Genomic DNA, 27789 nt, shown 5'->3' on the forward strand with positions numbered 1-27789 from the left:
GGCCGGGAATAGATGTGTGTGGTATGTATGTTTTTATGTAATTGGGACATTGTTCATCATCTCTTGATGTCCATCCGTGAACATAGTGTTCTATGTTGCACAGCTACAGCCATTCTATTAGATTTTAGAGCTTTTCAGTGTTTTCAAGGACTTAGTTCTGAAAGAATTTTTAAATGATGGTTTGAATAATCGTGACCACTTTTTATGGCATGAAGTATAAGTGCAGTTTTTTTTCTGCAAAAGTAGGCTGGACTTAAGCAAAGATTTCATATTGAATTAGTTTTAGACGTGCTGCCTACAATTCATGTTGCTGGCGTCAGAAAAAAATGACACACAGTTATGGTAATGCTTGGCAGGGTGGCATGCTGCCAAGCTAATATGACTAGCACCGTTTATGCATGTGAAGCTTAATGTGATATGCAGCTACGTGAGGCTGTTAATCTTCTTCTCAGTGTTCACACTTCTTTTTGAGTAGGAAGGTGCTGTTCACTGATGTGAATAATTTCCAATAACTCACATGAACCCATATTAGTTTTATTTCACATCGGAGTGAACTTAAAATGTAATTAAGCTCACGTGCCCTGCATGTGACAGCAGATATGGAAGGCAACTGTTTTAATAGCCATTCTTGCATGCTGTCAGTCAGTGTTTACAATTTCATTATGCTGAGCATCTGAAAAGATGTGTAAAGGTTACATTCTATTGTGCCGGCAAAATGTAATTCATGGGAATTACTGCTGCTGCATATGCTGCAAGCATTGGATGCAGCGGCACTGTCTAAATAAAAAGACGAGATTTGTAATTTCCTCAAGCAAAAATAGTGCTTTAGAAGGAGACTGTTCTATGCTGCTTGTGTAGTTAATGTAGTCTGTCAGTGAAGACCAGTCCATAATAAAAGCTTTTTGCATAGGCATAATGTAGAGGTGTAGTATGAAACAGGCTATGAACGTGAATAAAAGATACCTTTATTGTAATGTGGTCCAAATAATTTTTTTTGGTATGACGTTATCTCATGAGTGGAGACAACTCTTTAGATATGTAAGTTGCCCTTGCTATTATTTCACGTTTAGCCCAAAGCTTTTCCTTGTTTTACAGGAGCGGTACACTAAAATTTATAGTGCATAGCCTATGTGCGTAGGCCTTTCACCAGGTATTTAAACTTTATCGAAAGGCTGTGACAATGGAATGCACCCAGAAATGCCATTACAGACACAAGCTTCCTGCTGTTTGCTAATCGGAAATGAATTCACAGGTAATATATGCAGGGAAAATTACTGTTGGAGGTATCACTCATTGATGCTCAGATAATCACCTACACTTCCCTTTTAGGAAGAAAATTCACTGTATGGGCAACAAACATATAATGGCATCAGAGACTAGAGACAAATTGTTAGCAAGGGCTGTATGAAACCTTAACCACTCTAGATATGGAGAACTAAACACACGAGAATGGAGAGAAGGGTTTGTTAAACGGCATTTCATTTTATCACCTTTTAGTAGTTTCCATTTCATGCACATGTTTTTCTGTTTCTTGATATGACCCTCTTCTTAGTCTGGCATCCAGGATGCCTACAGCCTGACTGTGCAGCTGGGCACAATATTCTGGATTTTTCCTGAGAAGCCAGTGTGCTTGTGATAATGTCAGCATATGTGAGTGATTAAGTAGCTGCCATTTAAGACATGTTTTGTTTTTCCTGCATATTGTTTCTGATTTTGGTTCTCATTAATAAACAGAAGCCTGCACTTGTGGAATTGTTTTCATGCATCTCCCTTTATCCCTGCCTTTTGTGTGGTTTACACTTTTAGACCTGAATTAACTAAGTCCATGGTCACGTCGTCTGTGCTTTGTGGTTGCAAAATTCATTATATGTTTTCTTCTCTGTGCAGGTCAAATACATGGTACATACTGCCTCCACCTGTATGAAGAAGACTGCCAGGGCCATTGCTGTAATATGGTGTAGCATGTGACAAAATAAATATGATGGTATGTTTCTTTCTCCAATTCGTTTATGAATTCTTTGTGTACATTCTGCAGTAGTACCTGCACCTGAACACACAATGACACAGACCATCTCACCTGAAAGATTTGTCGCAACATTTGGACACTGCCTGCACTTCCAGAAAGACTCGGGTTTCTACCATGTGGGTCAACTTTAGTCCTGCATTCAGTGGGCAGGTTTACGCTACAGAAGGGTAATAATGCTCTCGTGTGGACAGTATAAATACACCACTGAGTAGTGCATAGATACCCTTTGCAGTAGGGCATTACTTTGTACCACTAGAAGGGTAACTTTATCCATCATGTAAGGGCATAAGCTTGCACCACAGGGGTGCAAACTTTGCTCTGTTTATGACGGTATAAGTTTAGTCTTTGACAAAGTAACTTTGCACTTCTAGACGTAGCATAAATTTACCTGCTAAAGGTGCAAACTTGCACCTTGCATGCTAGGATATGTTTATGCTTTCTTCAGGTTAACATTTACCCCTTTTAGAAAGGTGTAATGTTATACCTAATTGGTTTAAAGTTACTCTTCTTATGTCAGTGCAAGTTTAAGCTATTAGAGCGTAACATTACTCTATGTGCGAGAGCATAAATACTTAGTCTCCAAGAAACAGCGTAACCTTACCCCCAAAAAGGTGTCAGCTCAGCGACAAGTGTTTTACCCCCCAAAAAGACTAAGATCACACCTTTTTTTCTTAGAGTGTACAACAGCAGCGCTGGATACAAGGGCTATTCGAACAGGAGGACCCTATTTTGTACCCGTAAGAGAGGCGACGCGCCTCTCTTACGGGCGGAGGAAAGCTGAGGAAAGAATTCGATTCGAAGGGGAAGGCTACCAACTCGTGTTCCACTTTCGAAAAAAAAAAAAAATTGGCAGAGGCTTAGCTTGGTTAAGCCCGGTAAGTTGCGAAAGCAATAGTCCTGGCTGCACCTGGTTTGGCTGGTGGTGTCCTGGTAGTGCTCTTAGTAAAGATTATGTTTATCAAAGTTTTGCCCATTTGTTTTACATGGCATTATACTCACCACACGAGGGCCCCCCGTGCTGGGAGATTTATGCGTGCCTCGGTCGCCAAAACGAGCAGCTGACGTTAACGGATGATTGTCTAAAAGCTGCGAGCTACGCAGCCAAAGCCGGCGGCCGAGGTTGCGGGTAACCGCTGTATGGATGGAGGGATAGGAGCGCCCCCTGTGAAACGGGGTGGAGGCAATTGGCACCATTCTCAGCTTTTCTTTCGTAATTTTTTTATTTTTGAGTTATAGTATTTTTGCATTTGTTATTTATTGTTTCTTTTTTTCTTATTTTGCATTTTATTTGTAATTTTTTATGTGTTCTTATTCTCTTTTTACTTTTTTATGTTTTTTTTATTTATTCGCGGCAGCTGCGCGCAGCTGCTGCTCGGCGCACCGTGGTTACGCTGGGACGACCGCGACGAGACGAGTTGGGGCTCTGTCTCTCTCCGTCTGGCGTGACGTCACAGCGGAGGTCATGCTAAAGGTCAAACGTGGTTACACCGCCGGGACGACGCTCAAGGGCTCAAACTGCGAGCAGTATTACTTTCGCAATGAAATTCTTTCGGGAGGAGATCTTTCCCAAGCATATTGTCCCCAAGGCGGTTCTCTTGATCGACCAAGGTGCCGGTTGGGGGAGGGGTAGGATTCAGTGTCTGATTCCCGCCAATGTCGTTAATCAGTCCATGCAATTGAAGGGCAAGTCCTAGGTCGGTCTCTATTCCCTCGAATGAAATAAGTCAGTGTTTACCAAATTTCTGCTGACAGAAGTTTGTTACTTAAAAAAAGGACGCTGAAAGACCTTCGCAAAACATTAAAAAGCTTTAGTATTCAAGTTCAGAACGTCAGCGAGAATCTAGCGAAATTGTGGTTCTATTGACTCACTCATGGCGAGAGATAAACCAGACGCATTAGTTGTTAGCGTTGTTGTTAGTGGCTGTTTATTAGTAAAAAACAAAAATTGTAGGAACAGATGTTGCTAGCGACATCGAAACCTGAATCACCTGAGCTGCGGCTAGCGGGAATAAAACGACATGGAGAGGACAGGGAGAAGGAAGGAAAGGGGTAAGCGATAGAAGAAAGGATAGGGGTAGGGCGGCAGTATACACTATGTCAAAATACAGGATATTAAAATAAAAATAACAGTGGGGTGCTGCGCCCCTAAAGGTTGTTGACCGCACTAGCAACCTGAAACGGTTTATTAATTGAGAAACGAGGCAAAATACCGCAAAATGGTGCACCGGTAACAGCGGCGGTATTGCTAGGACAACCGAATTACATACACCTTGAGTTTTGCGCACCCGCGGTGTGTCAGTGGAATAACTTGCACACGATCCTTGTTTCTCTCTTTCAGGTGCACCTTTGAGTATGCCTATGACGCAACCACATCGACGCTGCAACTAAGTCGACCCGGTATGTATACGCTTAATGCAAAGGCACTGTGAAGCACACATGCAGAAGAGGAAGACTGTCACGCCAAAGCCCTACGTTCATATTTCTGCGTTCATGATTCACCTCCTCGTGTTGCCAGGGACGCCAGAAAGCTTGCATGCCGCCCTTTCGCAGAGACTTGGCAGCTCTCCTCGCTTCATTGCAGTAGATTGAATACCCTCGAGTACCTTGAACAATTACAGATAGGCACATCCAACTGATATAATGCTAGCGTCGAACACTGTGCCTATGTCTTACAACAGCGAAAAGAGAGGATAGTGTTGCAGGTGTAGAAAGGTAGCTGTGGTACCCTGTGGGGCTAGATCCTCTTTTATATCCACATGAACCAAAGAACTAAGCAGACCATTTTCTCATTTTTCCACAGGGCACGAGGCAAGGTGCCTTCACGAAGAGCCATCCCTAGGACGAATGATTTCCAGTATAGACAAGCGTCATGTTTGTAAACAAAGGTGGCGCTGCGGTCGGCAGCGACGAGGGGTGTAGGCAAAAACGTAGCATGCCTACCCCGCGCCAAGCGATGCTGCCTTCGAAACCATAGAGTTTCTTACTACTACCTAGAGGGAAAGCTGGCGGCGCTGCACTTCAGCCAACATGGACGCTCAAAGCATCATGGGGCGGTGAGCTACTTGTTGCGGCACAGTCGTAGTTTTTCGGGAACACAGAGTGGCAGTACTAAGGCGTTTCATTCCGAAAACGTAGTTCGTGTGTGCGCAGACGACTTTCGCGCGAACGCAGTGTGCAAAAGCCATAGTAGTGAAGACGCGACGACACACGACGCCAATAAAAGGTTTTACTCTTCCGAAATGCCATTAAAAAACCTCTTAAAGTATCTAAACAACAACATTTTTTTTAAAACATATTTACTTTTAAAAGTGCGCCTGTTAATTACGAAATATTAGTTTTTTTAGTGTTCATCACTTGGCCAATAGGAAAGCTAGTCATGTCTTATTTTAGGCAAACTTTGCACTTAAATGCTTTTCTGCTCGTTTGTTGCAATCATTAGACAAGATATTGAATGTTAGGACGTTTGTAGCTATCAAACAGCTTTATTTTTTTATTATTTTTTGGCCAAAAGTTACAGTTCCGCAACAAGTAGCTCACCGCCCCATGATGCTTTGAGCGCCCATGGTGGCTGAGGTGGTCACGTGGGGTCGCCATGCAAACTCCCATAGACGGGCCGCCAGCTTTCCCTCTAGGTAATAGTAAGAAACTCTATGTTCGAAACCAACTCGCATGCGCGCATATTTCAAAGCGTGCGCATCGCTTGTGGTTAGAAACATTTCTTTTGGTGACCGGAGAGCAGTTCAGCACTTTTTCAACCTGTTCGCCAGACGGAATTATCTGGCGAAGCGCTGCATAGGCTTCCTTCTGCGCTCCTATGCGCAGCAACGGCGCGGCTACGGCGGTCGACTAGGTTGACTTATTAAATGAAATCGAGAAAGCACGAGGTATACAGGTCTGCAGTCTCAGCATTTGGGGCTATACAGCATTCCCGATCGCTAAGTGCAAGAAGAAGGACGACGGGAGGCAGTTTTTTCCCCATGACGAACCTTTGTGATGTGCCATGCTCTCGTCCAGGCACTTCAGTGCGGAGAACGCCGAACACCACTGGACACTGAAGCCATGCAGTTACTTTAAATGATTTATGCACATGTGATCTTCACTGGTAATGTCTTAAAAAAAAATGCTTTTTTATTCGCTTGGCTTTAAGAGAGGTGCACAGGCGAATGGATAGAAGTTTACCTCGAGCTACAACGAAGGTACGTTTGCTCTGCAGAGCTAAATATTATAAGTCATTCTGATTGCAGGCCTTATTCTGCTTGATAACTGATTTTTGGTCTGGCATTTGCTGTTTTCGCCAGATTCTGATTGACCAGTAATTGTAAAATTCAGGTAAAATTGGAAATAACAGTGCATGATTTTGCTGATACCTTAGCGACGTCTAATCGTTTTCTAGGATAGGTGGGGAAAAAACGTACAAGTTGAAGATCGTGGAAGCGAAAATAGAGAACAAACTATGCGTCGTATATTCCTACTACCGGACTACAGTGCTGCTTCAAACGTCGCGCTTAGTGGCCCGATGAATTCTTAAGGCGACTGGCAGCAGCGTTTTTTTTTCTTTTTTTTTTTTAGCGCGAAGACATGGCCGGGACGTAGTTCGGGTGATCATCGCCTGAAAACGGCCCCCTGCATTCAATTTACGGTCACACCCACAATGGAATGTGGCGTCCAGACTTCTCATAATGAGAGCCCGACAGAACGCGAACTAGCTGCAGACGTTGATTCTTGCACCACTTTCACCGCGCGACTGAAGAGCAAACATGCGGATTAAGAGACGCAAACTATCATATTTCGATGCAGAAATGCAATAATAGCCGCGCAGCCGATCCGTCGCCGAACGTTTCCCGCTCCACGGCCGCTGCGCATCGCTTTGGCTCATATCTAAATGCGACTAACTTGTGGAAACTTGTGCCGCTGCTCTCCTTCAGCATTGCGGTTCAACCACCCGCACCACAGCTCGCCAGAATATTGCAAAATGCGTTCAAAAGCGGCCAAGCATGGCATACCCAAGGCACACGGTACCGGCTTTTGCCTACACAACGAAAGTCACTGCTGACTCCAGCGCCGCCGCATCTCTGTGACGTCACGGCCTGACGCTTGTCTATATCCCGCCTTAAGGCCAGGCTCGTGTACTGACTTGTATAACGTATCTGGAGTGCATAGCTAATCTAATTTCATTTCTTGTTCTTGCTGGCTGCCTCTAACTGGAAGGCCCCCTGCGTGCATTCTCCGTGTCATCACCGGTTGTTGGGGCGGCATACGAGTTTTGAAGCGGAGACTTGCCCTCTGCAGCCTCTTCTTTGTTTTCAGCTGCGTTGCGTGTAACGTGATATGATACTAGTGGCGCTCGTACACAAGCATTTTAGAGCCAGACTCTATTCCTCGGAGTGAAACTTCCGATTTCGATGCGGATGAGACAATGACCTTCAGTGCCTCACAAGGTCTAACCGAATTGAACTAGGTGGTGGTGTGGCCCAAGCTATGGTACTACGACCACGTGATCATATGGCTATGGCCATTGGATACCCGACCTTGACCTTGACCCTTGGCTTTCACATTTAATTATAGACAGTGGACACCATGCTTAATAGGGATTTCGCTCTTATAACTAGGTTCAAGCCATGTTGAACCCTAGCCATTTTTTGATGTTCTGGTAAGGTGGTCTCATCGATAATAAAGGCTTAGATGGGTAGATATATTTTGTTCATAATACAGGCCTTGCTACTTCCCTGGTTTTTGTGGTCTGTTCCTTGTCATCCCAACAAATGCAACGTCTTAACTATGGTGTCTTACCTGTGATAAAGTATTTCAGGTATCGCCTGTGCAGGAATGAAATGTTATCAAAACTGGAGTGCGCATTTTAGTACTAAATACTAATATTAATGGCTTGATTTCGCGGGCCCCCAGGACGAACAATATCGGAACAGGAGGATTACAGTTAGCGATGAGCGAAATTACATTGCACGCCGCAGTAGCTGAGCAAATAAATAAGTAATTTCAACTTTCAATTACCCAAATTAGTTCAACTTGCTCTGACAAGACCGCCGTCTCCTTGCAGGTCTTCTTGAAGAAGCCGTAATACTTGCTGAGCCCTTCAACGGATTGGCTTACTACCTGCGACTTAGTGAGTGACGCATTGTTATTTTCTATTTGCGCCATTTCACCTGCTTCGCATTCTCGCGTTGCGAGGTGTTTAATTTGTGCATCAATTGGACGAACCGCTTCACGGTTCTTGGGTAATGAAAAATGAGCTACCGGAGTTCTGTCATATCGCACTTAATTAGTGGACCAAAGTAACTTAAAAAAAAAGAAACAAGATTGCGCCAGTGGATATTGCTATCAAATTTTTTTAGCACTTCGCTCCGGTTCGTACAGGTATAATTCCATAAATTTATGCCGCCCGTGAGCTATAGTGAATTTATAGACGCTATACTACATCAACATTGACTCTTGCAAATTACGTTTACTCGCTAAGTTCGATGACTACAAAATCCATATCAAAAAATGAATTCTCTCCACATTTCTCTGAATCGCGCGGAGAATATATCGTATATATCACCCGTGTAATGCTCTCCCCATTTGCTGTATATTTTCACTTAATATATAGCTAGTCTATACACGTCTTTAATCCGTCCAGTTGAACAAAAGTTCTTCATGTAGTGTTCACACGCGGTGCATTTGTGAGTGCGAAGGTTTATTTAAAGCTGTATTTGAACACGAACTACGGAGCTTAGCGTAAGCACCATTACACTTGCGTAAGGATATCATTTTCAACGATGAGAAACTGTGCAAATCAAGCCTCTATAGTTGTTAAAAAACGAAGAGCGGTGAAAGCAAAGCGTACAATTGCCGTATCTGCATGCGACGATTTTATCAGCATGCCCTTGGTGTCTCCTTTACCCAAAAAGCCCGTTTGTCTGAGTACCGCGCGATGGCGCTTAAGTGTTCTTCCGCGCTTTCATCTTCGGCGTCCACGGCGGGTTTACAGAATGAGGTGCCTCTCATTACACAGAGTTCACGGATATACCCGCATCGCGATGGGCGAATGAAAGCTCCTCTCTCCTATTCCATGCAAACTTGTTGCCCTCTTCTCTCTGCCTTTGCGCAGCCGTCACGAGCCAGCACGACCATGTGGTGTACAAGATCTACGACGAGGATTCTCGCTGCGGCAATGCAGCCGCCCTGCTGCGTGTCGTCGATCCTCGTAAAGAGATGGGATTCGTCTTCGTGCGCGACGTGGTCGAACCCAGACGAATCTGCTCCAAGCGGGAGCTGTGTGCCGCTGAGCGGTCGTCGTCCTCTCAGGCCGGATAGCAGTGCCCTGAGTATCTGCGGATGAAACGTGGAACCGCTGGAATATAACGTTGCCGCAATAAATGCCACAAGGGAATCCTTAAGTCGCTGCCCGCTACCCTTCACTAAGTGTCACCGTTATTGTAAGCTCGAGGTTAATTAAGAAGCACGAAATGTTCGTTAGGGATACCTTCTCGCTGAGCCTTCGCGTAGCGAACCTGTGGAGCAAGATTGTGTCGAAGCGTTTTTTGTTGTCTCGCCACTTCGCGTCGAAATTATCCAGTAGTAGACGCGTCAGCAGGAGAACCTAGCACTTCCGCGTGTCCAGCGCACGCTTACATGGCCCATGTGCAAGTAAAAACCAGGCTTTGCGTTGCAGAACAATTTAAAATCACACGCGAAGTGGTGGGTGAGGCTACTGCAGAAGTGAATTAACTCCTAATGTCCGTATATAACACCAAAAGAGAAAAACGAGCTACACCGGCTTTTCCTGTACTTCATATCGCCTGTTTGTCGTTTCTTTTATCCTATCACCATCTTTTAAAAAAATTCAGGGGACACTTCGACAATCTAAAGTGCGCGAGGTGAAAGCCTTGCTACCAACGAGACGACGGCCGTTGGCGGCTATGGGGCGACTTGGATTGGCTAGTCATGACTGAATCACGTTATGGGTCATTATTTGAGTTATTCATGACCCATGACTGACTAGTGAAGAGGGGTTTATTGGAAAGCTCGAAGGACTGGCAGCGAAACGATGGCACAGGCTGATCGAGTAGCGGCGGCACCAGAACGCGTATTCGCCAACTGCAGACTGTACAGCCACATTGAAACCACGGTGAATAGATCACGGTGACTGAAGATTGTCACAACGGCTTACCTAAAAGGGATAATAAATCCTTAAATAATGCTTAAAAGTCTATACCAACCTATTGTTATTAACCATGTAATATTTAGTTGAAAATGAAAACTGATATTCCAGCGCTGTGAATAATCTGTATTGAAGTATGCAGAAAATGTTTAGAAAATCTTAAACGGCGTTATATGGCCCTATACTCCGATTCATACATAGCTGTCAACGCAGCCAAGGCTACGGCGCCTGTTCGCGCTCCTCGTCCGCATCGTAATGTAGTGCGTCGAAAGTGAAAAGAGTAATGAACTCAATATTAAAGTTATTGTTGGTTAATATTGCAGTATAATGATAATGGTGTTTTATTTTGCAAAAAGATTGCTTTTTCTTTAATGTTGTTCAAAACAGAGTGCCTTAGTTTTCTGGTTTTTTTTCGGCTCCTCCTGTATCAGGTTTTCGCAGCTAGGCCGGCCGGTGATGTCTTCCGCGTTCGTCTTTCGGTTTCCAAGTATGGAGAAAATGGCAACGCTATCGCCTACTCGCTTGTTTTCTTCGCCCACTGCGGCTTCACAAACATCTCCTGCTCGCCTGTTCTCCAAGCTGAAGTCTCCGAAATTTTCGAAAGACTCCAAGCAGGTTATTGTCAACGTTTACTCTAGCGTAAGGAAGCGCTTCCCGGAGAAGACTGTGCGCGAAGTTCTCGAAACTGTGGGCGAGATGACCGGGGTGAGCCCTCGGACAGTTGCGAGGTTCAAGAAGGAAGGTCTCGCTACTGGAATAAGATCACCGCAAAAACGACCTAGCCAGGTGACCATATCTAGCTCTCGCAGTGTTAAATATGACAGCTTTGCAGTCAACGCCATCCGACTCAAGTTACATCGTATGTATGCCAAACGCGAAATACCTACTTTTGACAGAATCCTGGATGAAGTGAACGAAGATGCCGATTTGCCGGACATGAGTAAGGCTACCTTGTGGAGGCTACTAAAAGATATCGGTTTTAAGTTCGAAAAACGAAAGCGAAGTCTTGCACTCATCGAGCGATCTGACATCGTAGCCTGGCGGCGCCGGTATCTCAGAGCTATCAAAGCATTCCGGAGCCAAGGGAGGTAAGTGTTTCGTTTTAATGGTCGTTAATACAGCGATTTGTCCTTTCTTTTGCCGCACCTTAATTACATCTGTTTCCGTCATGTACTATTTTTATGAATTCAGGAATACCGTTTCTAAAACAAAATCAAATGCGAATCAGTGATGACACGGAATAGCAGATGGTGCTTTGATACTGCAAATAAGAATGAATTTCTCGCTTTTTGTGTCCTTTTCCGGTCCGTGCAACTTGGTGCCGATTATTCAAAAAACATTAAAATTATAATTTTGGTTTTGAATAGGCACTTTCAATTCGCATGCTGAATTTAAGAATACTCTATTGGAGATTCAAAATCTTCTAATATTTGAACACGTGATCTTCTTTCTTTCCATGGCGAATATTTTGATAACAATGACTCAAGCGAGATTTTTATCTGCGGCTTCCGTGCAGGTACATCATATACCTCGATGAGACTTGGGTAAACGCTGGCCATACCAAGCAACATGTGTGGAAGGACAGCACAGTCAAGTCATCGCAAGATGCTTTTCTAAGGGGCCTAACAACAGGTCTGCCAGCGCCATCAGGGAAAGGAGGCCGCCTGATCCTCGTTCATGCAGGAAGCAGCCACACAGGCTTTGTGAGCGGTGCTGCCGAGTTCTTCAGAGCGAAGAAGGGCGCATCAGCGGATTACCACACCGAGATGGACGGCAAGTACTTCGAGGAGTGGTTTTCGAGCAAGCTTCTGCCGAATATACCCGACAGCAGCATTATTGTTATGGATAATGACCCCTACCATAGCGTCGCCCTCGAAAAGCCACCAACGACATCAACTCGGAAGATTGAAATCCAGGCATGGCTCACAAGGAAGGGCATATCATGGTCAGCAGACATGGTGCGAGCTGAGCTACTCGATTTGTGCAAACGAGTAACGAACGGACACACTGTGTATGCAATTGACACACTTGCTGCGAAACATGGCCACGAAGTGTTGAGACTGCCTCCTTACCATTGTGAATTCAATCCAACTGAGCAGGTGTGGAGCATGGTGAAAGGCTTTGTAGCAAAAAAAAACAAAGCTTTCACCTTGGCTGAAGTTGAGAAGCTGCTCCCTCAGGCTTTGAAACATGTATCAAAGGAAGACTGGAAAAAGTTCTGTGCCCATGCTGAGCGCATTGAGGACGAAGCCTGGGAAAGGGATATAATTTTCGACGAAGAAATCGAGCCAGTAGTTTTCACTATTGGTAGCTCGAGCAGCTCATCAGAAGAATCCAGCTCTGAACTGAGTGACATTGAGGAGCTAGAGCATTAAGGTGCCACTACGGTTCGTTAAAGAGCACCTGCCCAGGGTCCGCACATTTTTTAAAAACAAACCCACTGCATAGATGAGGCATCGAAGATAACCTCCGCAAAATATGAAAGCTATGCGCGCCCCGAAAAGCTGTAAAAATTCAAACCAAAGCCCGCTAGTTCTTTCCTTCCACAAAAAAAAAAAAAAAATCCACGCCCTCTACTCTGGCTCTTTTGGCGTCATGCAGGTCTCTTTCGCTAGAGGCATTCCATTGAGGACGAAGCGTTCGATGGCCTGTGCAGCGGAATCTCTGCTCAGGGCCTAAAAATGCAGAGCTTTCAACAATCCCCATCTCGCCGCACTAGCTCACTCCCATAACACACCGAATCCGACATCTAATACAAAACATTACTATGACCGGAAGGACTTCAAAGAATTTTCCTTGTGACAACAGCTCAAAGAGGAGACCCGAGTCAGACGCTCCTCACTTTAAAGCTGCCGTGTACACCGATCAATACAAGGTTGCCGCTAGCCGAGGCTGCTCCGAATAATCGACGCCACACTGAATTCTATCACCACACAATGATTCATTGTGTGCCGCATGCTAAAAAGTCGTTCAGTACCCGAGAAAAGCACTTCGCAATCACGTCCGTCGCCAATACACTACACTGCCTTTTCCCTTCGAGACAAGTAAACAGCGCTGTGTTTTTCAAAGTAGGTATTAGAGTTTGACAGTTTCGAGTTTCTACCTAATGAATGTTTTAAGAAAAATAAAAAAAATAATAAAAAAAACCACCCGAGCCGGGAGTCGAACCTAGGCCCTTTGTAAAATGAACAGAAAGGCGCGCGCTTCGTACCACTCAGCCACGACTCGAAGCGGACGGATACATTTTGCTTGTTTTTTGCAGCGGACTACTTTCGTACCTTTGGCAGCGTTGACAGCTATGTATGAAACGGAGTATATCTAGTCCTGAATAATTAGTTGATGAATGGTTAATAACTAGTTAGTCATGACTAATTAGTTGATGACTAAGTAGTCATTAACCAAACTATCCACACCTGGTTGATGACTACCTTGTCATGACTAATTAGTTGATTACTGGTTAATGACTACTTAGTCATGACTAATTGATGACTAGTGATGATTTGTTAATGACTAACTCATCATAACTGTTTAATCGCTAACCAGCCCTGACTAGTCATGACGAATCAATCATGACTACTATGACTGACCATGACTAGACTGACTGGTCAGTCATGATGACTGACCAGTCATGACTACTATGACTAGTAGTGAATAACCGGTCATGACTAACTAGTCACGACTGGTTAATGACGTGAGTAACCACTCATGACTAACTAGTCATGACTGGTTATGACTAGTTCGCCATCACTTGTGACTAGTAATGACTAGTTACGACTTTCACTTCAGATGTAACGGACGGACGGACAGAGTCATGGCCGCGAGTATGAGCGCGTAAAGGCTTTCGCCTTCATATTTCGGCGCTCGCCCATCCACGCTCTGCCAAACCGCGGAAGCAGACGGCGTCCGCAGTTGCGAGCTGCGGCCACCATGCCCGAGAATGCCACAGCGATGCGGTCCGGCGCGGCGCGACCGTTATCAAAGGCAGCGTCATGCTGCTCTCGCTCGCCGGCCGAGTGGCGTCTTCCGGACACAATCGCGATAAAGGATGCTTCCATCTTCAGTAGGCGACGCAGCTTGTTGCATGCGTGAGCACGCGTACTTCTTCAGACTTCGGAGACGCTTTTTTCGGATTTGGGAGCCACCTTCAGCGGTTACCATCGCTGCGCTTGCTTTGTGAGCACGTTCGACACTGCTTGGAAACTGCGTTGGAATTTAAAGGAAGGTGAGTTGACCACAACTTTTGCAGAGACTTGAGGGACGCCCGAAGGCTTCCATGGCACTCGAAGAATAACACCATTGCTGTCAGCAATGCCTTTCAAAATAGGATTTATGGTGGTGTAAAACATTATTTGAACGATTCACAAGAGAGGTATTGCTTGGACCGGGCCTGAAGGGCCCGGCCCGTGACATCAACTAAGCTACCAACCGCTGCCTACGCAGGGGTTGTGTAATGATTGTTCAATCCCGGCTGCGGCGACCGTATTTCCAATGAGGCGGAACGAAAGACGCTTGTGTATTGTGCTATGTCAGTACACGAGCCCCAGGTTATCGAACTTTATCTTGAACGTTACCTTACGGCTCCTATTTCTTCCTTCGTATTTTTCCCTCCCTGCATCACTCACGGTGCGGTTGAGGTGGCCAGCGAGTAGTGACTTCGGCTGCAAAGCAGATCGACTTGCAGTGAAACTTCCTCTGGTACTTGCTAGCGTGAGGATTGAGGGAGGCATAAATTTGGTGGCGCTGCTTTTCGCATCCAGTCCCATGACGTAACAAGTGAAAAGAGAAACTCGTGCCATGATATTGACGCGTATTTGGCGCAGATTTTCTCATTATTCTCAGAGAAAAGACCGGGTGAAGAATGACGAAGACCCAACAGTTCTCGGATTAGTCGGCAAGTCAATGACATATCTCTTCAGCCGATTGAACTTGACAGAAATTTTGGCTTTTAAGTTTCCCGCTTAAACATGACGGCATTTAAGTCTGTTAGTCCTCAGTCGACATGTCCAAGCATCGTTCTGCTAGGTCGTCATTCGCCTTGTCTTTCGTCGCGCGTCATGTACAGCCTTTGTCAAAAGTAGCCAGGCTGCATGGTTTGCTTCTCATTCGTATAACATAGCCCCACGGCTTCCCAAGGGATCAAAAAGTTATCTGAAGGTGAGAACAGGGGTTCTCCTTACCATACAGAGATTTAGAGCTTGAGGGCTGGCATAATAGCTTTAATATACGACTGAAGAAAAATGTGCAGCCTGGTTACTTTTGACAAATACTGTAACTGCATGCTGTGGTGTATTTTTGCAGGTACCTCCCTAAATAAGTGGGGCAATAAGTAAACCCCAGGGGCGTATGAAAACGAGTCACATGGCTTGAATGATTTCGCTTTAGAAGCAAATTAGTGGTACCAATAGTAGTTGCGTTGCATCGAAAGCCATGCTTTATTACCATGCAATTACAGATATATGCGGCGACGTAAGAGGAGAATAAAAAATTTCTACTCAGGAAGGAGAGCACCCTGCATTCCTCTTCGAACGTAGACCCTGGTAATACTAAAATGAAACGTGCGTAGCATCTGCAAATGGAGCCCTGTCCATCTGTAAAAGGTCCACGGCACTTGCGAAAAATGTATTATGCGGAAACAAGTGCCGCGGAAGTGCGCGCGCTCGCAAAAACTGTAACGCTGGCGGGGATATACCGGGTGTCCCAGCTAAAGGTAACCAAACTTTTAAAAAAGGCGGAGAGTCCTAGTCCAGTGAAACCAACTGAGGATTGTTCATAGTCGCGTGACCTAGTCCTGAGTATATTTTTCACTCTTCAAAGTTCATTAGTTAAGTTTAATTAGCTAACTTTTTAATTATTGACATCAGGAAGAAAGTGTCAATGAAAAGTTTTAGATCGCCTCGGAAAACCGCTAGCCGTGCTGTTTCCGTCAAGTTGCGATTTACGTAGCTTCATTTATTGGCCTTAAAAGAAAGTTGTCACGTGACCAGCTGTTCGCTCACTTCTCTGCCCCAATGTGCACCCAAACTCTCATCGAGGAGAGGACTTCAGAAAAAACGGATTTTATTCTTTAAGGCGCGTGTTGGGACGTTTAAGTGGCGCAGTTGTCATGTGGAAGCTTTTTCTTATTGTGCGGGTTATGGTTGAAGGCCGGTAAAAATACTACTTTACGTAAATATTACTTTACTGCAAGTGTCTCAGTAAGCTGTTTCTCAAAGCGATCTGCAACTTTTCCATTGACACTTTGTTCCTCAAGTCAATAATTAAAAATTTAGTTAATTAAGCTTAACTAATTAGTCAACCTTGAGGAACGAAAAAGATACTGAATACTAGGTCACGCAACTCTAAACAACCCTCATTTGGTTTCAGACGGCTAGGACACCCGGTGTTTTTTAAAAGCTTTGTTATTAGCTGAGACACCGGGTATATGTTTTGTCGCCATGTCTATTCCTGGCAGAAGTGGTGGTTGTCCGATAATGTATTCGGATCAGAGTTTCAGTCCTTCGGCTTGATACGCCAGGCAACGCTCCGGCGGCCGGCTACAGTGGCGTGCTGGTAGAACTGAACAGGGCATGCAGCATGGCGGTGCCTTAACAAAGTAGCAGCATACGCCATGAAGCACGCCAGCTTGTTGACTCATCGAGTGACTTGCTCCTCGCACCGAGCGTAGAAGCGGGGAACGTGGGGGGGGGGGGGGGGGGGGGGAGGCGGAGCATGCGCTCTTAAACGACCACCCCTAGACGGGCGAAATGGACGCGCCCATTTCGCACCACTACGTGACGCAGCGATGCATTTTAGCCTGGGATGGCGCGTCGTGGGCATTGCTCTCCTCTATAGCACCTTCAGCGTCGAAAGGAAGGCAAACGCGGACAGGATAACTGAAATGCGCTCAAAAAGTGCAGACGTGTCAGATCTTGTTTGGGTAATTCAAAAGGGGCTTGTCACTACTTGCGGTATGTTGCTATTGCGCCTGCGAAGTGAAATTAAATTGCCGCATCGTTGAGTATTCTTGAACTAAGATCTCATAATGCTGAGCGCGATTCAAACACTTTGCGCGCGTTTCATTGGATGCATAGAGAACTCAGTGTAAGCGAAAACGCGAAGAGTTAAGGTTCAGTGGACACTCGTACTTGCCGAGGTGCAAAAGCCAGAATACCTACATCAAAACAAATCAAAACAAACAATCAAAACAAAACTATTCGCCTCTACGACGAAGGAAACTGTCAAGCCTTTAGTCTTGAATTAAACCAATATCGCACAAAATTTGAAGCATTTTTTCGCGATCATTCAGTAAATGATAATTGGTCCCGTTTTAAGAACAAGGTTAGCGAACTAATCGATAGATACATCCCCAAAATGAGCTTCCACTCGGACCGCAAGAAACCATGGTATACCAAAACGATAAAAAGGATCGACAATAAAAAGAAACGCCTTTTCCGTGCGGCAAAATTAAAGCAATACGACGAGTGCGCGTGGGAAAAATACTGTGCAGCCGAACACACGTGCCTATCAGCAATTCGCAACGCAAAATACTCTTTCCTTCACAACGACCTCCCCAAACTGTTGACTTCCAATCCCAGAAAGTTTTCGCAGGTAATAAGTGAGCACCCGGCATATACCATCACTCTAACTAAAGAGTCTGGCGAAGAAGCTGATGACAATGAGCGTCGTTTACAGTCCGCACCGATCCTCGCGCACTTCGATGAAAACGCCGAGACTGAAATTCATACCGACGCAAGTAGTGTAGGCCTAGGCGCTGTCCTCGTTCAGAAAACTGACGGAGTAGAGAAGGTCATCACGTACGCTAGCCGTTCCCTGTCCAAAGCCGAAGCTAATTATTCGACAACTGAGAAAGAGTGCCTTGCCATCATCTGGGCTACGTCGAAATTCCGCCCCTACGTGTACGGATGACCGTTTAAGGTGGTCAGCGATCACCACGCACTGTGCTGGCTCGCCAGTTTGAAGTACCCCTCCGGCCGCCTCGCTCGATGGAGACTACGGCTCCAGGAGTTTGATGTAACCGTCGTTTACAAATCCGGCCGCAAGCACTCTGACGCCGACTGCCTGTCACGAGCCCCTGTAGATGCACCGCCACCGGACGACGATGAGGACGCCTTCCTGGGACCCATCAGCTCCAGCTCTTTTGCACAACAGCAACGCTCGGGCCCCGACATAAAATGCCTCATCGAATACTTGGAAGGCAAGGTTTCTTCACCCCCCTCCTCGTTCAAGCGGGGATTGTCTTCGTTCTGTTTACAGAACGATGTCCTCGCGAAGAAGAACTTTGCAGCGAACAAGACAGCCTACCTGCTTGTTGTACCTGCAAGTCTGCGCAGAGAAGTTCTTCAGGCCTCACACGACGAGCCGACAGCTGGACATCTCGGGTTTTCTCGCACCCTCCGCCGCATTCAAGACAAGTATTACTGGCCCCGACTGTCTGCCGATGTCGCACATTATGTGAAAACCTGCCGAGATTGTCAGCGACGAAAGACCCCTCCAACCCGACCAGCAGGATTTCTGAACCCCATTGAACCCCCCTCAAGGCCCTTTCAGCAGATCGGCATGGACTTGCTTGGCCATTTTCCGAAATCAGCATCTGGAAATAAGGGGATCATTGTGGCCGAGCACGAAACCTGGGACGTCATCTTGCCGTACGTAGTCTGCCTACAACACCGCAGGGCAGGAGACTACCCAGATGACGCCTTTTAGGCTCGTCCATGGCAGAGAGGCCACGACCACGCTGGACGCCATGCTGCCGGACGTTACCGAGGAAGTTGACGTCGTCGCCTACCTTCAACGCGCAGAAGAAGCCCGATGACTTGCCCGATTAAGAATCAAAGACCAGCAGCGGACCGACACCAGACGCTATAACCTACGAAGACGCAACGCGGAATACAAGCCAGGAGACCGAGTCTGGGTTTGGACGCCCGTTCGCCGCCGAGGATTGAGTGAAAAGCTTTTGCGCCGCTATTTCGGCCCGTACAAGGTTCTTCGTCGACTAGGTGAATTGGACTATGAAGTCGTTCCTGGCCAAATGACTGCATCCCAGCGACGCCGCGTACGACCAGAGGTAGTCCATGTCGTACGCCTAAAGCCCTATCATGCACGCTAAAGGACGCCGTGTTTCCACATTCGATGTTTATTTTTGCACAATCCGTTTTTGATTGTCTATAGCCGCATTATGTTCTAAAGCATGGACTCGATGCTTCTTTGAGAGGGGAGTAATGCCGCGAATCTTTGTAGCGTTTGTTTGTTGTGTTTATTTGTTCATGCTTCAAGGCTGCCGGCACGCCGCTTTATCGCTTCGTTTGTGACGCAAGACGCGCCTAGAATTATCTCGATTGGTCGCATCCAGGCGGAGCCGATTCTACTTTGTGCCAGAATGTTCTAGTAACTTCCCAATTTTTATCTCGAAGGTTCGCTATCAGCTTTAAAAAGAGCACGGCCGACAGCGGCGGGCATTCTGTTCGACGACCGCCGAGCACGCTTGTTGCTCGCCGCCGCCAAGTGATTCAGTTCTTTGCGGGCGCAAGTCAGCCCGAATAAAGGGTTTCGTTTCAAAGATACTCTCGCTGTGTTCCTGTTCGCCGGGCTGCAGTCACCACTACGTGACAATATGGTAGGTGGTGAGCGCAGTCACTTGGCTTTTGTCATTATTCCTGGGCTTTCTTGAAAAGTCAAGCAAAAGAGCCACGCTGGAGACGCATTACTGAAAAAAACTGGATCGCTTGTTGCTGCACCTATTCTACATCTCAACAGAGCGCACTTGGCTATAAAGAGATTATTAAAATGTTGGATGATTCACCTCAATTAACGCATTAAGCGGAATACAACAACACTCTCAGGAGTGCCACACGGTAGCAAACCATGTGCTATCGGTGTCATCTAGTTGCTCTTTACCGCGCATATTTTTTATCCTTAAGCAAAGGTTCCGTGAAATACTGCGTATATTAGCTATTGTGCTGGGGCGTTGGCGTATGGACCTAAGGAAAAAAATTAATTCATGTCTACGGAACGCGTGACAGTAGCTGCAACGCCGACGCTTGCTCGCACGTGTACATGGCGTGACTATGAAGTTTCCGTTTACGAAATGAGTTTTCATCAGTATTTGTTTTTTCTTTTAGTATTATTGGTTGTTGCTTTTGTGGGCCTCTGCTGGGGTGGCACCTACCCACAGTGGGGGATTGGCCGGAATGTCTTCCACACACACTGATGCCATCTCTCGGCGCGCTGGAAACGTTTTCCATATATTAGCGGCGGGCGTATAGCGGAGGTGCGCCATCACCCAAAATACTTCTAACAACGTGGGTACGGTGGTCGGGGCCATTTTTTATTTGTAAAAATCTACTACTACTATATCACCGCTTTCGAATCAGAACTTTCTCCTAATATCACCAGGATCTCTGCTATGCATAGCCACACAGTTGTCCCCGAGTATCTCTTTCACAGGGCGAAGATGATAAAGAGGTCTCTTTGATTCAGGTAGCCGCTGCGGTTCGCTAGGGTATGACTAGCCGACGCCTACTGTAAGTACCTTTATTTCCAACCATTTAAGCCGCACTGAGTCTGTTTTTTATCTGACTGACTGCTCTAAGTGCCTTGTGTGAATGTATGCCCAGTTTCTAACCTTTTCTTTTTCACCCTCTGCGTATTGATCAGTTTCATCGTTCGCTGCGTAAAATACTTCAAATGCAGCTTCAGAATTCAGCTTTAATTCTCGCCTCGAGCGTTGACAATGACAGGGATAAGACACGACTCGCAGAAGGAACTCGTCTGAAGTGCTCTAGGTATTTTCGCCGGCTGTGCATGACGCAGAGTAGTAATGCTGATAGTCTGCTGAGGACAGAGTTAAATGGGCAAGCAGAGTTAAAACGCGACATGCGGCGCCGAGTGGAACACCTCTGTGATGGATTCACCAGGCGCTTCTGCGTGTCAGAAATGCGTAGGAGCGGAGCACTCGGAAGGCTCGGTCTTTTGAGGATGTCGGCGAACAGAGCCCAACTTCCTAGCATTCTTGATCTCTTGGAAAGATTTGCAAGCCCGAAAACGAGCTGCATAAAATCCCACTGGTTACCTTTCAGCAATTTCTAATCTGCAGATGAATTAAGCTAGCGTTTTTAGGACCCCGCAGTGTCATCCGTTGGTTGCCGCAGTTTGGTGCGCTCCAAAGTTTCCAGCTCATTTGTGCTCAATTCACGTACCTCGAGCCGGGTGTAGTGCTTGCCATGTCAGCGACAGGGTTATACTTATTGAGCCGGCGCTTAGAGTTTTGTACACCCTTCGGTTGAGGCAGTGCACCATTTTTGCCGCAAGCCCACAGTGAGTTGGTCGGGGGATGCCAGAGATCTAACTTTCACTTCCTCCACAAAATACTTGGCCCTATATTTCTCTAATTCTTCCCTTGACTCATCGGGCCCATCGGCGGGTAGCTGCATGACATCACTGCGAACAAGCAATGCACATATTTAGGTACCCTTTTACCAATTCCTTCTTTGAATGCTTCTTAGGAAGGTGCGAAAAAATATAGCAAATTTTTTTCTTTTTATGTTTAAAAAATCATGGGCTGTTTTTGTTCTTTTTTCCTGACATTTAATGCGGTGACGTTGTGAAAGCAGTAAGGTATAATTATTTCTAGTTGCAAGAAGTCTAACATACAGACGAAGGACTTTAGCATAAGGTAACAAAGATAAGAAGACGTGCTTTTGAGGTTGACTAGACATCACTGAAGATGAACTTATTGAAACACGAAATAGCCAAAGCATCAGCACGGCCGAAATAGTTAAACACCTACCAAGCATATTTCCCATATCTTTGCTTCCTGTGTGCTACCACTATGTCAAGGTCACATACGCAAAATTTCGAGGTAGGCTTACTGTGTCCAAGCTGCAGCGATGCCTCTAGTGCTAGATAAAGCCACAGATCCGAAGTCTATTGGAGGCGGGGGTCGCCTATCAAATGGTAGACGTTCCTTCCAAGGCCACCCATCTTCGAGCATAAACGGGGAACTACACTTCGTGACCTGAGATGGCGACTGTGCGTGCGGGAGGTCTCTCGCTGCCAAGTCTAGTTGGTCTTAAATAAGTTTCGTTCAGAATCATGGAATATGCATTACCGACAGACTTCTCGTGCGGAAGTGGGCCCAGGCCATTGTGCTACGACGAGGCGTGGCATGTCGGCGGTCTCCAGCGGCTCAGCAGAGGCAACGGTCATAATTCTGAGCAGCTCTCAACCAGGCAGAGTAAAGCAGAGCGTGAGGCCCTGAAGCACGCTAAGTGCTCTTTTCTGGACAGAACACGCTGCAGCCTAGATTCCGCATTTAACGCAAGTCCAACAAGCCTGAGAAATCTCGAGTTCCGTGCTTAGCATAGATGCTACGGAATAAATGCCGAAGAATTACGATTGCCTACACTGGCGGTAATAAATTCATGCTTGACGAACACAGATCTTGCCTGTTATCTGCAAGGATTACACTTAAATTAAGTCCATCAGGTGTCACATAGATTTTGGGATCCCTCGTTAAGACGTTCGCACAGATGGGGAAGCCTGAGAAATCGCGGCCGCTGGAGGCATGGTTCAAAAGATGAGACTGTTAAGAATTCTAACACCTGGTAGTCAAGGCGCTGCTCAGGCGCTTTATTATATTTTAATCGCTACTTACTGCTAGGACACGGATTGTTCTGCTGAAAAATCAGGACCTCAATAACCAGCTTCCACGGTCGTTAGTGACTTTACGTGCGGATTTTTTGATGGGCACAATCCGGAAGGTTATAAGAAACATTCATGTTCCAGAGGTCTACTAGATGTAAAGGAGGAAAATGAAGCCAGTGTTTTGAACTACCAAAGTCCACTCCTATATTGGAGCTCAGTGCAAAAATGCTTTCATAGACATTTTCCTGTCAAGGTTGAAATTACGCCGAATACACCTACAGATGCGACCATTCTTCTAAAACCCCGTTGCTTGTCCAGGTAAATGGAAACCACGTGACGGGAGCTTGACCGACCAAACCAAGAGAACGATTTTCTTACTTTGCACAAAATTTCATTGGGGGTAACCTGTGCTCTATGGCACTGAATGTGCGCTGTGTATAACTTCTACACATTAAGCAAGATATACTAGCTGGTTTGTTCAGGAGTGCAACGGGATGTAGGTGACGGGGAGTAGGGGAACGCACATGTAACCGCTCCCTGTGCTTTGCTACCGCGCTGCGGTTCTTTTAGGGTGGCTCTTTGTGTCGCGTGCGCAGCAAATGTTTTCCAACTTCGAAAAAATTCTGGCGTACTTGATGCTTAGTAGCAAGTGCCGGGAGCCTGCGCCGTTAAGCAACAGCAAGGTCGCTAAGCAGGACCACCCCAGCGCTCACCAGGCCTCGTGTATGTTTCCACATTTCTTTAAACCTTCTCGCCAAGGCCTTCATGCTGACTGCTTTACGAAAGCGATCACTGAAAGAAAGGGGCGACGACTTCAGATATGGAGTAATGTATTCATGAAAGCATTGATCCTGATTTTCAAGCCAGAGCTCAGAAACGCTGCAGGCTGTACAAAATGACCAAATCCATCCATGCCGCGTTCACAAAAGCTGAGTTCGTGTTTCCCTTTATGCCGTCACTGTTACGTCGTAAAATGGCAGTTTGGGCGAGTTGGTTAAGCATCTTGTAATAAAAACGGCGCAAGGACACAGGACGAGAACGGAGAGTAGACACACACGGCGCTGAACTTGCAACTAAGTTTATTGGAAAAACACGCTGCTTTTCAAGGCAGGGCGTCAAGAAAGCGCGCGCATGCGCTTTGTCAAAGATACACTTATCGGGTAATAAAATGTCTCCTAAAGGCACGTGTGATTATCGGTGCTAACCACTGTTTAGCAACTTCATTTCCTTAGAGGACAATGCTACTGAAGGCTGGCTGACACATCTGTTTCCTTTCCTCAAGATATGAAATGCCTCTGCTACTTCCCTCGTGCTACGATCGTTATGTATGAACAAGATTTCGGTGTCAACAAAAAACGGGGTGCACTTACACTCGAGACAATGCTTGGCCAAGTTTGTTGAACCCTTACCCAAAGAATTTTGGTGCTCCAAAAGCCGTACATTAATGCAGCGACCTGTCTGGCCAATATAAGTACGGCCACAGGACAGAGGAATCTGGTAGACCACAGCAACCTTACACGAGACGAACCTGTTTGCATGATTAATTTTACACCCTGTTTTCTTTCCCATTCCATCCCTCTTCCTTTGAACAGCTGCCCCCACTTTGCCTACCTTATTAGGTGCCGAGAACACAACGTTGACACCATACTTGGCCCCCACTTTCTTGAATCTGTGCGAAAGGGAATGTACGTACGGCATTACAGCTATATTCTTTGTTCTATCGTCCACACTGGCGCGCTGCTCAGAGTCACGTTCGGAGGTTTTCAATTTCTTCAGGATCTTTTCCGCACACGACACAAGAACTGAGTCTGGGAAACCGGCCTGCTTACAGCGGTGTACCTGGGCGCAGAGGCTAGTCTTCATTTTGTGAGAACAGGATTTCTTTAACGCCATACTCATGCACCCTGTTACTATCCCGTTTTTTACTAATTTCGAGTGGCAAGACCTATAGTTCAGCAGGGGCTTCTCACTCCGAGGGGAGTATTGCCAGCACACGTGGTCTTTTTCGAAGACCAGCAGTAAGTCCAAAAATTGTAATGTGTTATGCTGAGGAATTTCATGCGTAAATTTCAGTCCGGACCCTTTCCTTACAAAACAATCTAAAACACTTGACACGGTTTCTGCCTGAGGGGACTTCACAATCACAAGGTAATCATCAACATACCTAAAAATGCGTATAAAACCACCTGCCAATTCATTCGCCACTTCCTTGTCGACATGACTAAGGAAGATGCTGCTGAGCACCGGGGCTACTTTAGATCCTATGCACACGCCAGACTTTTGCAAGACTGTTTGGTTTTCCCAAGAGACATACGTATTCTTGAGATAGAAGGTGAGGAGTTCCAGAAAGGATGCCGTAGAAATTCCGCATCTATCTTGAAAAGCATGCTCGTCATTTTGATCTTCAATGGATTGCTGTACATATTGCAGGAGAGGCACATGCGGTAGAGAAAAGAACAGATCTTCCACATCTATACTAAAACCAGAACAGTCTCCAGGGTTGTCACTGAGTAGAAAGTTAACAATTTCCTCTGAGTTTGGAACCAAGAACGGGTCATTCACATGCAGTGTTGAAAGATGTCTGTTTAGGTACGTGGAAACCACCAACTGCCAAGAGCGATGCTCGGAAACTATTGCCCTGAACGGAATCTCCGGCTTATGTGTCTTCCAGCCAGCCTTCAGTAGCATTGTCCTCTAAGGAAATGAAGTTGCTAAACAGTGGTTAGCACCGATAATCACACGTGCCTTTAGGAGACATTTTATTACCCGATAAGTGTATCTTTGACAAAGCGCATGCGCGCGCTTTCTTGACGCCCTGCCTTGAAAAGCAGCGTGTTTTTCCAATAAACTTAGTTGCAAGTTCAGCGCCGTGTGTGTCTACTCTCCGTTCTCGTCCTGTGTCCTTGCGCTGTTTTTATTACAAGACTGTTACGTCATCACGAGTACGGCTAATTCGTCGTGCGCCTGACTCCTGAACGAACTCATTCGGGCTACAGTTGACAAGTCTCACTCATCCCTTATAAAAATTTCTTCAGACGATCTATAGGGTGTCCATAAACTTTTGCCTATAAAGTCTACTCAATTTCTATAGAAAAATCCTGTAGGCTAGTCTAGAAGCGATACAAAATCCATTAGACACTCTACAGACGCAATATATATTTATAGCCATACATTTCTGATGGACTTTTTATAGACGGGCAATAGACTACGAATACACAAACGGAAGTATCTATGGGTCGGCAACAGTCTATAAGAAGCTTATAGCCAGCCTATAGACCATTATTACAGGAGTTCTCTAGTTTGTCGTGAGGCGGGGATGTTTTTACGTTTAAAAAACGTTGTCCAAACTGCGACACATTCGTCGAATATTCTTCTTGAAATGGAGTAGCGAGCGCTGACGCTCCTTTTCTTTCTGCTTTCAGTGTCTCCAGAGTTGGCTGCAGAGACGGACTGACGATGAGCGACTTCGACTCGAGCTCCGCTTCAGACGACGACCACTCCTCGGGCAACAAAATAAAGCCGTTTGAGATGCTGGTGAGTGAAGCTGCATGGAGACCCAAAGTAGGGCACGCAGGAGTAGCATAAAAGCGAAAGCGCCGAACCAGTGCGCGCAGGCCACGTTCCTTTGGTAAAGCTTGGTGGTAGTGAAAACTTTTAATTGCTGAAATAGAGTTTGGAAGCCACAGAGTGGCCCCGCTACATGGTCGGCGTCCCTAGTCCGGGACACCGCATGACGAGGCCCCGTCTCTCGCCCGTTTCACCAGAGCCCTTTGGGACTCAAGCGAGGAGCAGTTGAGGAGGGCAGTCTCCCATGCCTCTCTGGAAGGGGTAGGGGAAGGGGGAAGGTGGGGATTTTGAGTACATGCCCACACCATGTGGAAGAAATCACAGGTCTCCCCACAGTGCGGGCATCGCCCATCCGTGTTTGGATCGTAATGCTTTAAGATTGCAGGACAGAGTAGAGTACCTGTCTGCAGGCGCCTTAAAGTTCGCTCCTCCGTCTTACTCAGCCTCTTTGCAGGGGCCGGGAAAAGGCGGTGGTTGTCGCCATAATGCGTTATTATTTCCCTGAATCGCAGCAGCGTCTGGTTAGTCTCCGAGCCAGAAGAGCTGGGATGAGGAGCCCGGTGAATAAGCGCTCGGGCAGCCGCGTCAGCGGCCTCATTACCTCGTAAGCCCTGATGGCCAGGAGCCCGGCATGGTCTGTTCTGCTGTCAGTGCCCCTACTACGGTTTGGAACTCTGGTGAAGCACAATAACTAAATATGTCAAAATTACTTCTAGCCTGTTAAAGATAATGGATCGTAGTACCTGCTGACTGCGAGCTGGAAAGAATCGGTCGAGTTTCGTCGGCCGTCGTTGAAGACTGCCGGAAATGTACGGCATTATACGTTGTACTTTATACAGACAATTGTCCTTGCTTTTTTATATCATTCCTCAGCCTGTGTTTACTCATGTGTTCAATTTTTTTTTAGTTCTTACATATTGTATAACCTTTTCGGCGCCACTTACCTGCTGTACATTCTTATTCCTGTTTACTATTATTTTTTTCTTTCTCTGCAGAGTTCTTGTCTTCGTTGGTACAAATCTTGAGTTTTCTCCCCCATTATGTAATGCACTCGGGCCTCTAAGGGAAAAATAAACGAAATAAATGAAATCTCGTTGCACTTGGACAGCGGGATGGTGTGTTATGCTATAACATATACCGCTGCTGTGTTTTGATTTTGACCACCTGTTGAGGTGACATCAGCGCGTAAGTTAACAGGAACAGAACTACAACACAATAAAAAGAACATAAGAAATAGAGGTAGGGTATACTAACACTTTCGGCAGTCTCTGCGCCATTGAAGTTCAAATCATGTGCTCCAATATTTAGTCCAGATCACGGTGTTAGAAGTACTTCTCGCACCGTGGTCCAGGTTACTAAAACCACTTGCTTTGTTAAAGGCGAAAGCCTTTAAAGC

The 27789-nt window shown here is 46.1% G+C and overlaps 2 protein-coding genes across 2 annotated transcripts in view; both read left to right on the forward strand.

The window, feature by feature from the left end:
• Window positions 1-10682: 10682 nt before the first annotated feature.
• On the forward strand, window positions 10683-12937 carry LOC149362211 (uncharacterized). The gene is made up of 2 exons (XM_089569663.1): window positions 10683-11272; window positions 11701-12937. Exons 1-2 carry the CDS (start codon window positions 10683-10685, stop codon window positions 12557-12559), a joined length of 1449 nt encoding a protein of 482 aa, XP_089425789.1. The 3' UTR covers window positions 12560-12937.
• A 1230-nt stretch (window positions 12938-14167) lies between these two features.
• Window positions 14168-27789, forward strand: part of LOC149362212 (uncharacterized) — a 72905-nt gene continuing 59283 nt past the window's right edge. The window contains exons 1-2 of the mRNA XM_089572946.1: window positions 14168-14406; window positions 26249-26360. Coding sequence (XP_089429072.1) covers window positions 26283-26360 — 78 coding nt within the window. The 5' untranslated portion in view covers window positions 14168-14406; window positions 26249-26282. The remainder of the gene's footprint in view (window positions 14407-26248; window positions 26361-27789) is intronic.

The sequence above is a fragment of the Amblyomma mixtum genome, chromosome 2 (assembly GCF_055824585.1).
Source record: "Amblyomma mixtum isolate Tamu chromosome 2, ASM5582458v1, whole genome shotgun sequence".
Classification (NCBI taxonomy): domain Eukaryota; kingdom Metazoa; phylum Arthropoda; class Arachnida; order Ixodida; family Ixodidae; genus Amblyomma; species Amblyomma mixtum.